This window comes from Aspergillus pseudodeflectus (genome assembly GCF_044049435.1).
Source record: "Aspergillus pseudodeflectus strain CBS 756.74 chromosome Unknown BJX68scaffold_110, whole genome shotgun sequence".
NCBI lineage: Eukaryota > Fungi > Ascomycota > Eurotiomycetes > Eurotiales > Aspergillaceae > Aspergillus > Aspergillus pseudodeflectus.
This window is the reverse complement of record NW_027263886.1, coordinates 22,440-39,128: the sequence shown is the minus strand read 5'-3', so window position 1 is coordinate 39,128 and position 16,689 is coordinate 22,440. Positions and strand designations below refer to the sequence as shown.

General features: G+C 50.4%; 6 protein-coding genes across 6 annotated transcripts; 4 read left to right on the top strand and 2 right to left on the bottom strand.

The window, feature by feature from the left end:
* The first annotated feature begins 2,014 nt into the window (after positions 1 to 2,014).
* Positions 2,015 to 3,816, top strand: BJX68DRAFT_34499 (bZIP transcription factor). Its single transcript, XM_071049005.1, has 5 exons — positions 2,015 to 2,422; positions 2,510 to 3,467; positions 3,512 to 3,567; positions 3,621 to 3,652; positions 3,719 to 3,816. Exons 1-4 carry the CDS (start codon positions 2,051 to 2,053, stop codon positions 3,636 to 3,638), a joined length of 1,404 nt encoding a protein of 467 aa, XP_070892205.1. The 5' UTR covers positions 2,015 to 2,050; the 3' UTR covers positions 3,639 to 3,652; positions 3,719 to 3,816.
* A 91-nt stretch (positions 3,817 to 3,907) lies between these two features.
* Positions 3,908 to 5,628, top strand: BJX68DRAFT_250467 (uncharacterized protein). Its single transcript, XM_071042255.1, has one exon. The coding sequence runs from the start codon at positions 4,376 to 4,378 to the stop codon at positions 5,474 to 5,476; it is 1,101 nt and encodes a 366-aa protein (XP_070892204.1). The 5' UTR covers positions 3,908 to 4,375; the 3' UTR covers positions 5,477 to 5,628.
* Positions 5,629 to 5,634: 6 nt separating this feature from the next.
* On the top strand, positions 5,635 to 6,318 carry BJX68DRAFT_273400 (uncharacterized protein; the record flags this gene model as incomplete). Its single annotated transcript, XM_071047453.1, has 1 exon — positions 5,635 to 6,318. One exon carries the CDS (start codon positions 5,635 to 5,637, stop codon positions 6,316 to 6,318), a length of 684 nt encoding a protein of 227 aa, XP_070892203.1.
* Positions 6,319 to 7,269: 951 nt separating this feature from the next.
* On the bottom strand, positions 7,270 to 9,149 carry BJX68DRAFT_273399 (uncharacterized protein; the record flags this gene model as incomplete). Its single annotated transcript, XM_071047452.1, has 3 exons — positions 7,270 to 7,936; positions 7,988 to 8,656; positions 8,719 to 9,149. The coding sequence occupies 3 exons, from the start codon at positions 9,147 to 9,149 to the stop codon at positions 7,270 to 7,272; spliced, it is 1,767 nt and encodes a 588-aa protein (XP_070892202.1).
* A 2,224-nt stretch (positions 9,150 to 11,373) lies between these two features.
* Positions 11,374 to 12,861, bottom strand: BJX68DRAFT_273397 (uncharacterized protein; the record flags this gene model as incomplete). Its single annotated transcript, XM_071047451.1, has 5 exons — positions 11,374 to 11,643; positions 11,739 to 11,866; positions 12,091 to 12,152; positions 12,217 to 12,476; positions 12,565 to 12,861. 5 exons carry the CDS (start codon positions 12,859 to 12,861, stop codon positions 11,374 to 11,376), a joined length of 1,017 nt encoding a protein of 338 aa, XP_070892201.1.
* A 2,997-nt stretch (positions 12,862 to 15,858) lies between these two features.
* On the top strand, positions 15,859 to 16,688 carry BJX68DRAFT_273396 (uncharacterized protein; the record flags this gene model as incomplete). Its single annotated transcript, XM_071047450.1, has 2 exons — positions 15,859 to 16,188; positions 16,251 to 16,688. 2 exons carry the CDS (start codon positions 15,859 to 15,861, stop codon positions 16,686 to 16,688), a joined length of 768 nt encoding a protein of 255 aa, XP_070892200.1.
* Position 16,689: the final 1 nt, after the last annotated feature.

Genomic DNA, 16,689 nt, shown 5'->3' with positions numbered 1-16,689 from the left:
CTAGTGACTAGAAGCACATTAACTTCCTCACGCTCCCGGGGGTACTATTAGGAGGCAAATACTCTAGTATTATTAAAGTAGTTAGTAAAGATGGCAAACTACCCTAGAAGAAACGGGACCATATCTATAGTTCCGCCCATGGTGGTAATACTATTTAGCCTAAGGATGGATCTTTTGCCAAGTATATTATTATTAAGGGTGATATGCAACTTTAGATCCCTAAGCACCGTAATTTCTAGGAAGCTGCCATGCTTAGAGCTGGCATCTAGACTATTAGCCAGTCCCTATACAGTCCCTATATTAAACTTTAGGATTGGCTCTACTAACTTAACCTATCTAAGACACTACTCCTATTCTTATATATGGCGGATTAACTGCTATGCGTACCCTAGTAATCCAGTTCGCGAAGCTGTCTAGTTGTTAGGTATTTACCACATGCTCGCCATATAACTTTAACCTTGCCTATTCTTTAGCGTGGATGCTATCTTTGATTACAATAACCCACAGTCTGCAAATCAGATTTAGAAGTAGACAAACAACAGCCTAATACTAGTTTTAGACTGCATCTCCCTCACTTATAGTATGGCTTTTACTAATAAGGCACTATTATCTAAGGACAACAAGTACCTGTTACTCTTACCCGTAAAAACTAAACAGGCGAATATTAATAGTTACTTTATGTTACGGGCTGAGCTTGACCCTTGGGAGAACTTGGCCTACGGCCTTATGGCCCTGGAACATCCCTACTAAACACGTGACCCACACGTTCTTACGTCCCGCTGCGGCCACCCAAATTACTGTTCCTTAACTATTCCTTCTGTACCTAGAGGCGTAGCTAGTTTGGTCAATCAAATCGCTGCCCCTAACACTTTATTTTAGTCTACACCTCCCTTAGCAAGGCCTTTAGTTTTAGGGACACGCCTTTCCCTGCTAAGCAAGAGGATTTTAAGCATGCTAAGAGGTTTACCCAGGTAGCTTAGGCTCTTTTAAATCTAGGCAAGATCAAAGTTTATCCTCCCAAGGTTAGAAAAGATGGTCTATGTGGTGTCCTGGAGGGAACTGAGCTCCTCAGGACTAACAAAGTCAGTGGTGCGAAACTAGTTTACAACGTTGCGGAGACTCCTTAGTCACAAATTTGTTAGTTGTATATATTAATCAAATAGGAGATGGAAATGCTTAGTATTTCCTATATAAGGGAAGACCGAGCGGGAAGATTGTGCTGCCGCACCACATGACCTTGCCATGGCAGCTGATGCCTCAGGCATACATGCCGACAGGAATCATTGTCGAGTTCACGGAAGCAAACGAGAGGGGTCCGATTTAACATGCCCCCGTTGGATGTACTACGTTCGTAATACGGAGGTAAATGTAATTGGTTCATATTTGGATAATGACATCCTAGTCTAACATTGCCTATTGGCACAGTGGCGTCTTAATCGTTGGTGGACCAGATTGGCAGCATCACAAACAGCCCTAGCTTGGGGTCCACAGCAACTTATAACCCTTCCACAGCGGGGGTCTGCGTCAGAATCCGCTTCAAGTCAAGTCTATGCCCGTATTCGTATGCGTGGACACTTTCGGCATGCACCCCGCAGAGATCAGTGGTGCGCTGGAAGGCAATCTCATACAAACCACAACCCTCCTTCCTTATTTGATTATGTAGAGGTCATTAGTCCGTTGACTGGTAAGGTCCGTCCTTATTTCGCAGTTTCTCTTCAATTGGTATCCACTTTGCACAATGTTCGTCGTCTTTGTAGGTATTGCTTTCCTGGAACGGATTTGTAAGCATGTAGAGAGGGGGTTTGGTTCCAGTGCCACTAGTGGGGGCCATCAATCAGAATGATGAGTGATCAAGCCGAGGCACAAGGTTCAACTTTTAACTTTGCCTCCGTGGGGCGAGGTCCAACTATTCGTCCGGTTCCAGGACGATCCCCTGACTAATTGGTCGTCAGGGAACGCTGGTAGGATTCTAATAATACGGTCTCTTCGCCCTGCCTAACAGACTTGCTTGACTTCCTTTGAGCTTATCCATGAAAATATTCGGCCCGTCATGGACCGACAAGCACCTAGTGACCTCCCTGTCTTTAATTGGGGTGATTTCTTTCAAAGCCGTCGGTTATTACTGGAGCCCGAGACCGCTAATATCACTTCATTGCTATCGGCCCGCTCCTTTCTCCTGCCCGAGTCGTATACCTCACCAAATGCTCAAAGTAGTACGCCATCATCACTCAGTCCGGGCCACCTCGCCCTCGAACTCGCATCTTCCTCCAATCAGACCAACACAAATCAAACAACCCCCTCTAAACCGATGACACCACGCCCACAGAAACGCCAGCGATCTGGTCCGAAGAAGGCCGGCCCAGCGAAGGACGACCGTGGAGCGCCCCAAGCAGTGAGTGATAGCAAAGAAAATCCTGAAGAGGTTCGTGTCCGTTTGTAGGGTATCCAATATGTCGATGTCCACACATGTCGTGATTGTGTTTCTAACCGAGACGACCTCTTGTAACAGCGTCGCCGGATGCAGTCCCGCATAGCACAACGCTCATATCGTTCGCGACAGCAAGCCATAGTCGACGGCCTCAAGAACCGTATATCCCTTTTGGAGACTTCAATGGAGAAAACGAGCTCCGCTATGTTGTTGTTCAGTGAGAAGCTTGTCCAAAGTGGGGTGCTTAGGGGACACTCCACTCTAACAACGAGTTTACGTGACACGATGAAAGTATTCCTCACTATGGCATCTGGAGTAGTAAGCCTCGACGACGACGAGATGAGGGTGGTCTTGGTGGACTCCGATAAGATAATTGAATCGCCGCCAGGGGCCTCACAACAACAACAACAACAACAACAACAACAACAACAACGCACACTCAAGTGGCTGCCACCGAATATCCCCCGCCACCTGCCCCTGGATGGCACTCAATTATCCCACTCGACCAGTGCCATCCCGCCGCACACCGCTAACTCAGCGGGTATAGCAATTATAGAGGTGTCTGCGTTCATTCAACAGCTGCTCCTAGTAGCCCTCTACCAGGGCCATCTCGCCCTCCGCGATACGTCCATCGGCTTGGACCAACTACAACGGCCCTTTGGGCTTATCTTTAGTATGATGAACCGGAAACAATTAACATCCTACTTTAAAGCAGAATTAGATTCTCAGCTGAGCCAAAAGCCGCTGGATGGATGGGACCAAGTCCCCTTTTTCAGGTTGGGGGGTGCGGGGACCCATTATGCTGATGGGAAGAGCACCGGTCCCTTTATCGCTCATTACCAGAGCGGGGGGACCGTGGAGGACCCCTTGTCACTAGTCGGTGCGGATTTACGAACGCAGCTGGAAGGAGATTGGTTTGATTTGCAGGACCTGGAGGGATATATTCGAGATAAGAATGTGCTCCTGGTTACGGCGGCTGGTGAGCCAGCAAAACACTCAGAATTGCAGACCAGTATCAATGTCTCCCGCTTCATCACTGGTAGGTGTCGCCCCGGTTTGTAATGAGTATTCTGACCTTGATAGCGTTGGTCACTAGAGGGGTTTGCCTGGGTCGGACACCTGGGTTTCAACGGAAAGATGTAGAGTACGCCCTCTGCTTTTCGAAAGTTGCTTGAACTTAGAATTCATGTAGCTGAGCGTTAATACCTAACTGATATGCACCCAGTGGGTCTATCCATCCTACTGAATCTATTTTAGTTCTTGTCAACTTGTTTACATGTGTATATTAAGAAAACGCTCCACTCTCACCGTCCATGTAGTGAGTGGACCACCATGAAGCCCTGGGCAAACCCTTAGTCAGCAGCCACGAGATGGAAAAACCTGAGCAGGTTACAGGTCAGGTGGCACCGTCCTAAAGGTGAGTGCAAATCAAACCTAAATTCTCCGGCTTTAAAGGTCCCCCCTCCCCTGGAACAAAAGAAAAAAAACCAACAACTCGGAGTTACGGGCATCATAAGCAGCCTTTTCCCTACCAACCATTTTTCCAATGCCATCTCCCTCGTCATCCTCATCATCGTCGTCTCCGGCAAGGCAGCACCCACCAGTCGAGCCAATTCAATTTGACTATGAACTTTGCGCGAATCTGCATAACAAAATATTCCAGATAGGGTGGGTGGCCGATGCACCTGGCCGGACTTGTGGATCGTGCCCGTCGCAGACATGGTGGGAATATTTCTCGCCTCCAATGGAATTTGCGGATCGCCTTAATAATAGTCTGGTGCAATTCCTAAAACGCGCATATTTCCACCCAGATCACCGCCATTCTTTTACTTTGTCTCGCGCCTTAACTACCCTAAGTACCTATTAGATCTGGGCTGGTTCGAGAATCGGGAAGCTGACCGTTATGTCCTGCTGCATCCGGCGACAGGCTTCAAATCAGGAGATGAAATGGGGCTGATCTTTGATCAGCATACTTGCAAGGCGGCCTTTGTTGAGCACTTCGAGGACATGATGCCTGTTGTGGATAACGGTTACGGCTGGAAGCCATTGGAAGAGATATACAACGCGTATCTGGAGATGATTGACGAAGGCACGGTCGAAGTTTCAAAACCGGATGCTTCTTCAAAGAAGTTGACATGGACAAGGGAGAGTAATTGGGACAAAATCGGGCCCTGGCTATGGCACGAGTTTACCGACAATGATGTTAGAAAAAGTGCCCTGGCCTTCAAACGCTTGACGGATGCGATCGAGACACGCCTGCCCGTCCAGCAGCCAGCTTTGACAGAAAGTGTCCCCCAACAAGAAACAGATTCACCCCCCTGGAGCGACTCATCCGTGCTTGATGCAGCCCACATCCCGGTAGGGACCTTTGCTAGGGCATTTTGCGAAGAAACCGCCAGATTAGGACGCAATCTATCCTTTCAGTATATTGCCCCGGGGATTCGGATACCAACAGCCGAAGAGTTCATCGCCCAGCCCTTTTACGCGAGACACATGCAAAAGCCTCACTATTCCATGCCGGTTTATCTTTTCTGTACTGAAGACCCAGCAAACCCTTCAAACAGCGCGACCCCTGAAAGTGTGACTTGGCTCTATCATGACGAGGAGGCTATTCCAGCGGGACTCTATACGAAGGGCCATAGCCGTATGAGCCAGTTATGTCAAGACAGCTGCCACCTGATACTACCTTTCAAGTTTGGTTCGAATGGCTGGGCCCGGCTAAGTGATCTTGAAGTATTCGGAATGAAGCCCTGGGACGATCACCCTGAACCTGCAGATGTAAATGCCGATCTCTATCAACCAGGATACAACGGATTCATTCCGCTTCACAGTGTTCGGCTGCATAAAGTGCTAACGAACTGGGCTGAGCGCATTGAATCTGGCGATTGGATTGTGACGGAAAATGGAGTTGCTGGTGGCCTGGAAAAATGGCGAGAGGCCGATACTGAAGATGGTTGGCAGAAGTACTGGATACCATTGGCTTGGGTAGGACTGCTGGCTTTAGAGCTGCCGCTCAACCTTTTAGAGGTAGAGGAAATCCGCATATAACTGGTTTAGAATCTCTATTTGACAGAAGGAGTTGGGTGTCCAGTTTCGCTTCAACTCACGCGCAATATCCGTCGCCCGCTCCGCAACCAGTGAACAATTCACCATGGACCCCGCGCGTCCCCTCATCTCTCTTCCCCAGCAACGGCCTAACTCCCTGCATGGACAAAACCAGCAGCCGCACAGCAGGAAACCAAGTCCTTGTTCGGAATCCGAAATGGAAACACACTGACGATGATGATGGTGTCACCCAAGTCTTCTTCGATAACATCCTCCCCGACGGCACGCATCTCAACGTCACCTCTTTCCTTGGTGGCTATCTGTATCTCGGCGGGTGGGGTGCTGTCCCGCAGGGCCTGCCGGATGAGCCTGGTAACATGGAGCCGCAGCATGAGGAGGTTGAGGCGATGCTGAACGTAGCCAGAAGGGTTCTGATACTTGGGTCTGCGGACGCAAAGGTGGAGGTCGTTAGCATAGGGAGGTGTTATCGCCCATGCGGGGCATCGGATCGGCCGATTATTGCGAGGGTTCCGTGGGGTTTACTTGGGAATGAGGAGAAAGGTCCCGCTAGGCAAAGGAATCTTTGTGATATAGGAGTCGAAGGGGGAGACGAGAATCATCCTATTGCCGTGTCCGACAGATCCATCTCAACCGTTCTTGGCGGCCTGTATATCAACACAGGGCATGGTAGCGACGGGTTTACCCTTGGGCGGGGGAGTGGGAAGCTGATGGGCGAGTTGCTTGCTGGGACGGGAGCGGTCAGTCGCGCCTGCGGGATTTGGGCTGTAGAGCGAGCGGCTGGAGAGGGTCTAATGTCAATTCTCCCCTTTTTCCTTGGCCTGTAGAATAATTTCCCCCGCTGCCTCTCCGCACTTCCAGGCGTCACTTGTAGCGAAGGGGCATTCTTGGCCGGTATAAACGGTAACAAGCGGCACAGACAGGGAAGGCTGCCCGTGGAGTAAGGATTATTAGAAAGGCAGGAACTGCTCCTGGTAGTACTATTGTCCATAGACCCGGCCATCTGGTTGCATTGTCAGTTTGACGAATCACAACACAAAAGTCTTTCTCACACAGAGTCTGCTTCCCCGCCCAGTTTAACGTTCCAATGAAATAAAAAATTCCCACGTAGGGCTGGAGTGTTTAGGGACTAAATGTTATAATCGTTGATGTAGCAGCACAAAAGATATTTCCGTGGCTTTAATTGTGTATGAGAAAATATCTTAATTATTAATTTCTCATCCTTATGAAAGATATCACCCCACTTCATAAGATACAAGATTAATAAGGAGATATATCTAGGCCAATGGCAGTGCCTAAAATATAATACTTGATCTGCAGTTTTAAGTACCTCTTCAGGCTGAGTGAGATTCATCCATCCACATACTTGTCGGCTAAACATTACCGAGCCTACTTAGACCTGGACGCTAAAGGAACTCCTGGGACCACTGAAGCGACGTATAAGGCTCTATGGACTTCAGGTAAGTGGTTAAAATGTGGGGATGGAGATGTTGCATCCTGCATGGGTTTTCCCCCCTTATATATATATATATTATGATATACAAGCTAAATGCCCGGACTCCTTAACTAGGAGACTGTTTTTTTTTGGGAGAAAACTGAGCTCTATTTAAAGTCGGTCCTATCATGTTATTCGCACAGGACCATGCTCCTCCGAAGATTCGGAACTGTCGGCAGCTACCCCTGACATTGTTGGCCTAGATATCACGCAATCTCTGTTTTAGTAAGATTCTTGAAGATTGATTTGCGCAGGTATACATTTATTCTGGCAACGCCTCGACTCACTTTATATGCCTCTCCACCCACTCGGGGTCCACCTGCTGAAGCCGGAGCAGCAATTCGGACCAAGAAAGCAGCGCACCCAGGCCGAGTCTCCGAGCACGGCACAGGAACGATACTGTGGAAATGCCTTTGGTTGAGGATGCTGTAAGAGGTGCTACAGGACGCATCTCCACAAGCTCCCGGGATAGATTGCGATAAATGGCATCTGGATTATTGTCATCTGAATAACCTGGATAGAATCCTGAGAATGGACGAGCCTCCAGGCGAGGGGCGAGGTCTTGGTGCTCCGACAAGAGGATACCGACTCTGTTGCTGTGTGGGAGCCAGGCGGATTGCAGTGTTGTTTTCAACCTTGAAATGCAGTGAACTAACGCCGTCTGCGACGGGTTCTTCCCTTCCAAGACCTTGTCGTAGACGGACACATCAACCGGCAAATAAATAGTGGCGATATTGTCGAAGCTGTAGGGCTTATTTGACCTGAAGCGGAGAGTCACGTCCCGCACCTCGAGCCCAGTTATGATGCATTCTCTTTCGCACTCGGTCGATCTTAATCTGTAGTCGACTATCAGCTGAATTATTGCGGGTGTTCTATGTCTGACAGTCTGTATGTCCTTGGGAGTTGGCTTGTACTGTGGAGAAAGGACGCGGTCGAGGTCATTGAAAAGGCTGTATAAGTCAATTAAGTAGGCCAGAATGCAGGAGTTGACAGAGACATACTGGAGCCCCGAGTCGGTAATATCAAAGTCCTGCGGGCATCGGCGCACACTCTCCATGCACGGGTCCATCCACAATGAACGTATCACTTCTCCAACACGAGCATCCAGGCGTTCAAGATAGACGGTATCATTCATGTATTGGAGTAGGAAGGCGCAATGCTCTGGGTTAAGGCCAGAGCGGCCATTGGCGCCTCCTAGATTAAGGGAAGTCACGACAGCTTTCATGGTCAAGATGACAAATCTGTATACCGCCATCTGCTGGAATGCAAGACGAAAGTTATCGGCATTATCCCCCAATTCGTCAGCAATATTGTGTAGAATATCATCAACTCCGCTGTATTCATAACCGATAATCAATAACCTCTTGGTAAATAAACGCCATTCCTCCCCGACCGATATGTCCTGCTTAGCGGGCGGCGTATTGTTTTCGGGCTGTTTGTAGGCGCTCCTTGTCAGCTGTCGAAAGAATTGCTCGTATACGTTGGAACCAAAGACTTCGCGGTCGAAGGAGAATCTGAGCGAAAACCTTGAAAAGGTATCGCTCAACTGGCTTGTGATGGAATCCCTGTCGTACTGAGCCCTCAATGAAGCCGCGTCAAGGTTCGTTTGGCGGAGCATACGGCGGCTATTCGATCGCGTAAGGAGCGCATGCTGTTCCGCTCCAGTTTTGCTTAAGGATCTCCTGGTTAGCTGACACATGATCCTTTCAGGATCAAGTCGGAGAATACGAACCAGTTAAACGCGCTCAGTAACAGATTCAGTGCGTTTGTCTGGTGTTCCAGTAAGCTCTGAATGTCCCCGATAGATTTCTTCCCAAAGACCAGCTTAAGCTTGCTCTGGAAGTAGAGAGCATTGTTTTGCTTCATTTCAAGGCTATCCACGAGCTCTTGCAGCTTTGTAAGAAGGATGTTGCAGCATCTGATTGAATCGTCTAGGTCCATGACCAACTGGTGATGTGCAGCAGGGTCAACGGCCATCCATTCTTCGATTTTTGTCAACGCGAGACGCAAGGCGGATAATTGTCCTGTAATACTGAGGAGTGTGAGATCCGTGTCCTTCCAATCGCTTCGTAGGTCGCGAATTGCCGTGATCGTTTGCGTCGCGAGTTGGACAATATTCGCCAGCGCACCTGCGGTTCCGATAATGGAAATAGGCTCTGCCATGGTACACTCGATTTTTCCTCCTGGGCGGGTCCGGGCGCAGCAGGCAGTGCCAGCTATTAAATATATTTTCCCCGTTTCTTGTTGTTTTTGCTTTTTTTCCGCCAAAGACGACTTGTGGAACTGGGTGCGATGATTTCTTGATCCCTGCATACACAAATTGCTTACCAGAAAATGTTACATGAAACTTGGAACACGTATCTTCCCAACAGCTGAGGAGCCCGCTTCGAAATCCATCCATCCTCCATCGACACCCTGCGTGAGCTATCCCTCCATTCGCATCTTTCTATGTATCATGCACAGAAGAAGAACAGTCCGCTAATGATTGTGCCGCTTCAAATCCCGTGCATTTCCGTCGAGCGGCGCCGTCTACCACGCGGCCGGACAAAGCAGTTGAGTGTCCAACAGGGGCAGAGGATTTGCGATCGCCTGGAAAAGCTGGAGAGTCTTCTCGAGGCCGCGGTCATGCCAGCGACCGAGCGAACGGCCGTCACTGAGTGTAGCGGTAACTCGAACGAGTCTCTGAAATGCACTTTTCCCTCTGGGAATCCTCATTTGCAAACGGAGAGCTGCCATGCAGAAGCCGGGGAAACGAGGGAACGGAGTATCCTCCTCGACGTACTCTTCCGCCAGGTCGACCCGATCCTCAAAATCCTTCATCGCCCCTCGCTGTTTGCATATCTCGGCCATGATGGCCCCTATTTGAACTACGAGCGGGGAGACCCAGCCCCTGCAGCCCTTGCCGCGGCTGTGTTCTACATATCCAGCGCCACGCTGAGCCGCGAGCAGTGCCTTGGGCTATTCAATGAACGCAGAGAAGTCGTGATAGCCCGGTACCAGGAGGAAACAAAGGCCGCTCTCGCAAGGGTTGATTTTCTGGTGAGCAATGACTTGGCTGTTCTTCAGGCGTCCGTCCTGTCTCTGGTCAACTCGCCCCGTTTGCACTACAGCCCGCAAGGCAACAACTGACGCACGTCTGCAGGTGGCCGCACGAGCGCACGACCGCAGTTGTCAAATATGGACAATGCTCAGCGTTGCCCTGCGCATCGCCCAGGGGCTCTCTATTCACCTCCCGCAGCCTCCGTTCCCGCTAAGTCCTTTCGAGCGTGAGATGTGGCGCCGGCTGTGGCATGTGATCGGCTGGCTAGACGTCGAAGCCACGCTGGATCGGGCGTCAGAGCCAATAATGCGCTCGACGTGGATCCAGCCACATCACTTGGCCATTATGAATGATGAAGACTACGGGTTTGGTACCAATGCGCGTTGCAATTGCCCATGGTGAGCGGGAGCACGCAGCCGACGGACGCCACTCTGTTGATTATGATTTCCCATGCCTAGTGTGCTTTTCGCACCCTGGACCTCTTCGTCCTTTCTGAAGCCGCGGTAACAGACATCCTCGCCCGGCAGCAGATGGTCGAAAAATTTCCGATACGCCGCTAATGCCCTTCTGGCCGGATGCAATCCGGAGAGTGATCCTTTCCACTGGTTCATCACGCAGCTTAGGGATCGCATCCACGCCGTTCTGCAGCTCATCGCTTTACGGCCGCTAGGGAAGAAAGTGCTGCAGGAGAAGAAGTATTCGCAGCCTTTCCCTCTCCTGCTGCTGGGATCCCCCGCACCCACGTCCTCTCCATGGCAGCCGATATCCTGAAGCAAAGACAGAGTATGTACAGTGACAGTCGTGCAGAGCCCTGGCGCTGGTTCGAGCCGCTTTTCTTCCCCTGGAATGCTCTCGCCGTCGCGTTGAGCGAGATCTGCGCTTGCTCCTGGACGGGTGAGAGCTCGCTGGCCGACACCGACTGGCGTACACTCGAGAAGTATTATAACCTCTTCCTGGAGCACAGGGTCGACGCGACGCACGACAGCCTCTGGCGCGCTATGCAGGATCTAATGGGGAATGCACGCGCGGTGCGGGACGGCTTGGGACGTGGTCTTGCCCGGGGATCCGGTAGCCAGTGGTGGAGTGAAGATGTGTTCGGATCATCTGAGAGGGCTTGTTCTACTGACAAAGTAGCATCAGCGCGGCAAGATTGCTTTCAGCCGCTAGATCTTAACGTTGCGTGGGAGCCAGCCGAACAATACATGGAGTCCTTGAGATGGACAGGGGATGTTGGACTTTCTCTATGTGACACAAATTACTTCTCGTAAGAGGACTATAGGCAGGGGCACTTGGTCACTCGTCAATGTGCAATAAAGGAGGCTATTAACAAGAACAATGACAAACATCTCATTCAGTATCAGTTGCTTTACGGCCAGCAATAAACCCCGCAACGCCCTTACCATAACCCTCCCAACGCCGGAACGCAGTGATATACTTGACAGCGGCCTTCAAATAAAAGCCACTCTTGTGACCGTATGTCTCCTCGGAGACCTTCGGCGCCCGCACAAATTTGAAAAACTGCACATCCAACGCCCACGGGCTCGCCAGCGCCGTCTCAACTACCCACTCCCAATCCCGCGCATCCAAAGCCACAGCCTCAATCGCGGCCATGGAGAACTTTCGACGCAATTAGCAAACGTAGGTCATCAGCCCGAAGAGCGCGTACTGTCTAAGAATGGAGACTCCCGCCTGATCCGTCCGAACCGCGCCACTGCCGCTTCGACGAGAGTGTTGATCTCAGTCGTCTTCGAGACGTCGGCCTGCATGGCCATGGCTAGATTGCTTCCTATTTGGCTGACGAGGGCGTTGACTGCTTTCGTGTCGGTTACGTAGTTTATCACTATTAGCGCTGTCAGCTGCAGCTCGAAGGGCAATGGCTTTGCCGATGCCGTTTGATGCCCCCGTCACGACGACGACGAGTCCTGTCAATGCCATGTTGGGAAGGAAGGATTGTTTGGTCAAGAGGGCTGGCTAGTAGCGGAAGAGAAGGTGCGATAAGTGGCGGACAAGAGCGTTCAGCGCCTGCAGTCGGGGTATGGCGATGATTATATAGCTATAATCCACCCAACCTAGGCTCGTTCATCGTGTATATCCTCCCGCCCTCCTCAAGCGAGAAGACGTCAACCCTACCACATGCGACAATGTTAGCATCGACAATTCTCGAGTACGGAGCTAGCAACGGTAACATACTCGCCTCGCCCCCGAGAGCGCTGAAGCACCAAATACCCTTCCTCATTAATCATGAATGCGCAAGCATACGCTGGCGACGGGACACACGGCAGCCATTTAGAGTTGTACAACGAGCCATCCTCTCTAAACGACATCCGCTGCCAGTGGATCTCGTCCTCTCGGTGCCAGGCTGCATAGTCGCCGGCGAAGCTTATCCGGTCGGATGCCTCGATGCCGGACGGCTGTCGGGCGGCCGAAAAGCAGGTTTTGCTGGACCGCCGCTGTGGAGTACGTTAGTTGGGCAACCCAAGTGATAGACAGGGATATGGGGAGCAGAGATATCTTACCAAGCTCTTTGAATCGTCGCACGATGGCCGGCGGGTCTTTTGTGATAATACGGTCTAGTAAACCGGGGAAATTGGATGAGAATCCTGATGATGCAATCCAGGCGCGGACGAAGGCCCCCCATCCTCTACTGACGCCTTCACATCGAGCGATGTCTGTTGGATCGAGATAAAAGAGGATGTTTCCAGCGCATTTGAAGCTTAGCCGTAGGAAGGGATCGTGCGACGCCATATCTTTCAGTTTGAGGATGAGGGGGATAACTCGAATAGCAACGGTGGGGAGATGGAGAAGGGAAGGAGTGATACAGGGAGCAGCTGCCATTTCGTGTTTGTCAGCCTTAGCGCGTCACGGGGGGTATGCAGCCCTGACCTTGGCGGCCCCCAGACAATCAGATGTCAGCACGTCTCCATCTTTATTCCCTGATTCTTTGTCTGTTTGCTGGGTTAGCGAGCGTGTGCTTGCTGCTTTGCATACACAGCTTTGTGTTTTATAGCTAGATATAGATTTTATTACCTACCTCTATCTGAGGTTCTATACATGGCTCCGTTGTCTCACGTAGCTTCGTCCTCCATCACAAGATGCTTACCCTCAGAAGGAGGTAGATTTCTGAAATAACTCTTGCTGGCCAGGGAAAATATGGGCTATGAAAGCGTTCCAAATCCACTGTCATTAACCTAGGACTGGTTGAAGACTAGTACTTGCGTGGGACTTGCATTTCCATCTACAAGTATTCATTCTCAGGGGGCCGTACTGGGTATACAAGAGCTCAGTCTCACTTGAATTGCGAGGGTTCTGTCCAGTACCTGGGTCTAGGCCTGGGGGTATTTCCAGCGACTTGGGAGGGGTATGAGATCCCATGTGGCGCAGATAGACCCATTGGGGTCGCCGTTATATCCAGATCTAGCCACCACGAGGTCAAAACTACGCAGAATATAGAACCGCGCGCACGCTCGGCGTTGGCAGCATGTAGGCGACGTTATCTCACCTTGTGTTCAGGAGCAGTAACAAGCCCGCATTAAACAGCACCGCACGATTATTTATGAGGCAAGTCATGGTTGCACTAGTCGCATTGTAAACTACGTCTATCGCGCCAGGCCCATAGAGAGTTTGTAGAGTGCGTGCAACCAATATCCTCTTGTTGCCGAAGGCCCAAATGACGCAAGGAACGCCTTCGACATTCAGCAGCATTAGCAGCCTGGGGCTTCCTCATTGATAGCTCAGTTGACCGTACGATGAGCCAATGTCTGTGTTGAAGCTCTACCAGGGCTCGCCGATTGAAGCACCGTTTCAAATTTTCAGCGTCAGCCATTCCCAAAACACGTGAAGCGCGTCATTCATTGCACAATCGACACCCTGATAATGAGAGGATTTTGGCATGACATATTTTCTTCTGCCTCAACTGGACTCTAGTGCGACTTCGCCTATCAAGATGCATATCACTATTTGAATGTATTAATACCGCCACGGACAAATTCTTGAGGGGGCCTGCTATATGATTTTGCTTCCAGCCTGATAAAGCAGCTTGACAACCTCCTCGTGTCCATATTCTGCAGCGTAGGATAGAGGTGTTCGACCATACTCAGTGTCCTTGGAATCCACATTCACCTTGTCAGTCTGAATAAGAAGCGTGACAACCTCCTCGTGTCCCTGTTCTGCAGCGTAGGATAGAGGTGTTCGACCATACTTAGTGTCGTTGCACTCCACATCCACACCCTGTTCAAGAAGAACCCTGGCGATAGCATAATACCCGTAGTACGATGCTAGCATAAGATTTAAAAACTGCTTGGTCTTCACCAAATTTATAGTCTCCAAGAAGATGCCAAACCATGCTACGTAGCTTCTCGAATCTGGGTCACAAATTCTTAGAGCAGAGGGTAGTATGGTAGCAGTATGAATGATACAGGCCTCGCGGAAGTGAGTAGTCTAGGTTTTAGCCAAGTGATATAGGAAGTCATGGCTACCAGCAATGTTGCTATCACCTTCGTCCGCGTTTGCTGAAATGGTTGTATCAGAATTTAAAAAGTCAAGATAGCGCACGCAGACAGTTACAAGAACCTCGTGTGCCTGAGTAATAGTAATAGATTAATACCAGCCTAGCTCTAACGGAACAGTGTGAGATGATCGCATGTCTCTCAGGAGAAACTCGTGAGCCGTTTAGTGGAGAAAATAAACCCTACCTTAATAAATTGAGATGAACAGTCCACATAATGTTCTAAGGCGCGATTTGAAGTCCTCTTCATCTTCCAAGTCAAGGTCATCAATAGAATGTGATTTATCATTGACATTCATAGCAATGTTCATCTTCGGAAGTGATAGCAGTCGACTCACGGCTAAGATGATACTCAAGACTTTTCACACCATCGAGCGGTCCTTAGACTTGTTAGGTATTTGCTCATATGCCGCATTAACGCTTCTTGGAATTATTTTTTAAGGTAGACCCGGCCCCTTTCACTGTTTTTTTAAAGTCTTCTTCCTCCAAGTAGTTGAACACGAGGTATAACCAGAGATAAGTGTGGTGGGGAGTCTTCCGTAGTCCTTGCTCTATGGTCATCCACAATACTATTAACCTACTGGCGCCTGGCTCAAGTACGGCTAAGCAGTATGATCGTATTGACCATGGCTCCCAAGCACAAAGTAATACAAGCATAGGTCCTTTGCTATTAATCAGAGGAATAACAGGCCATTACGTAGACTACGTGGTAGTCATCATTCAACCAGTTCACTCGTCTATAGGGCCAAGGCCATGTGATAATCATAGGTGGTATAGAGCGCATCCAGTACCTTCAGGGTAGGCGTAATTAGGAAGGGCAGAGAGCAAACTCTATAGGGTTGGTGATTCACAGGAAACTCAAATTCATCCCCAAGCAATCCCAGCCTGGGATATGAGGTGCGCCTATAGGGCCCAGTGGCGTAAGCGCGTTGTCGTGAGCGCAAAACCAATGGCAATGTCTTTATCTGCCCCGATATTATACAGAACCCGAGGCTCCCAAGAACTATTTTCTCTCTTGAAAGAAGGGCTTGGCATCAAGTATTGACGGCAAGTCTAGCCAGTATCCTATTAGAATGATAACAGGAGGTCCTATTATTGGATCTTCCTGCCTGGTGTCGCGCGTGGCTATGGACTGGCTCTGATTGGTTAGCACACAGGCACGATTTTGCCATTTAGGCGCCGACCTCTCAGCCACAAGGTGCCCGCTTACAGGAGAAAATAACAAGTGGGGAGGAGGAAGTGTGTATCTCACTCATCGAGGTCTTTATTTCCTTCTTCCTCTCCATCTCGCCGAGTAGACCCGCCCTTAATCACAAAACAATTGCACCATGCCACCCACACCAGGAGACCTCGCTGACCCCAAAACCTGGCTCGTCCCACGCTCCGCGTCCAAGCCGGGCGAGCTATTGCGCTTGGGCAGTATCCTCACAGACTCCTCGAATCCCGCATCCTCGCTCAACCTAGGCGCGATCGTCCCAATCCCCGCAGAATGGCAATACGACGACGCCGACGTCGTGAAACTCCGCATCGAGTCGGAACTGCACAAGTCCAACAGCCTGCTTGTTTCCACCGCGTCGGCAATCCCCATTTTGAGCGCTGCCGCGTCACTGGATGGCCGGTGGAGCCGCGATCCGCGCACGACGGTCAATGCGCTCAATGTGCGCGCGACGAGCTTTATCCAACCAAGGAATATATGGATCACGCGCTGGCGGATGAGAAGGTGGTTAAGTATGTGCGTGGTGGGCTTTTCGCTAAGTCGCTATTTATTATTATTGGGGTTGCAACGGCGAGCAAGCTGTCTGTTATCGAGACGCAGGCTGGGACGAGCGGGTTAAGTACTTCTGCCGGCGTGACACTGCCCGAGGCCGGGGATCTTGGCATCGAGGCCTCACATCGCCATCAGGTGGGGTCTACCGTGACCAAGAAGATTACGGGAGATTGCAATTTCGCGTATCACGTCCGCGAGTTTGAGTACTCGCGCCTTCGTCGCAGAGTACGCGATAAGGGGGATATTACAAAGAAGACCATGTTTGGGCTAGAAGAGAATGCTACTGCTGGTGATGATCTGGCTGATGCAGTGCCGCAATTTGAGTGGTTTGAGGACGAGGATGCATCGATGGATGGAAGGGACGGCGGGCTTGTCGTATTAGAGGAGTAGT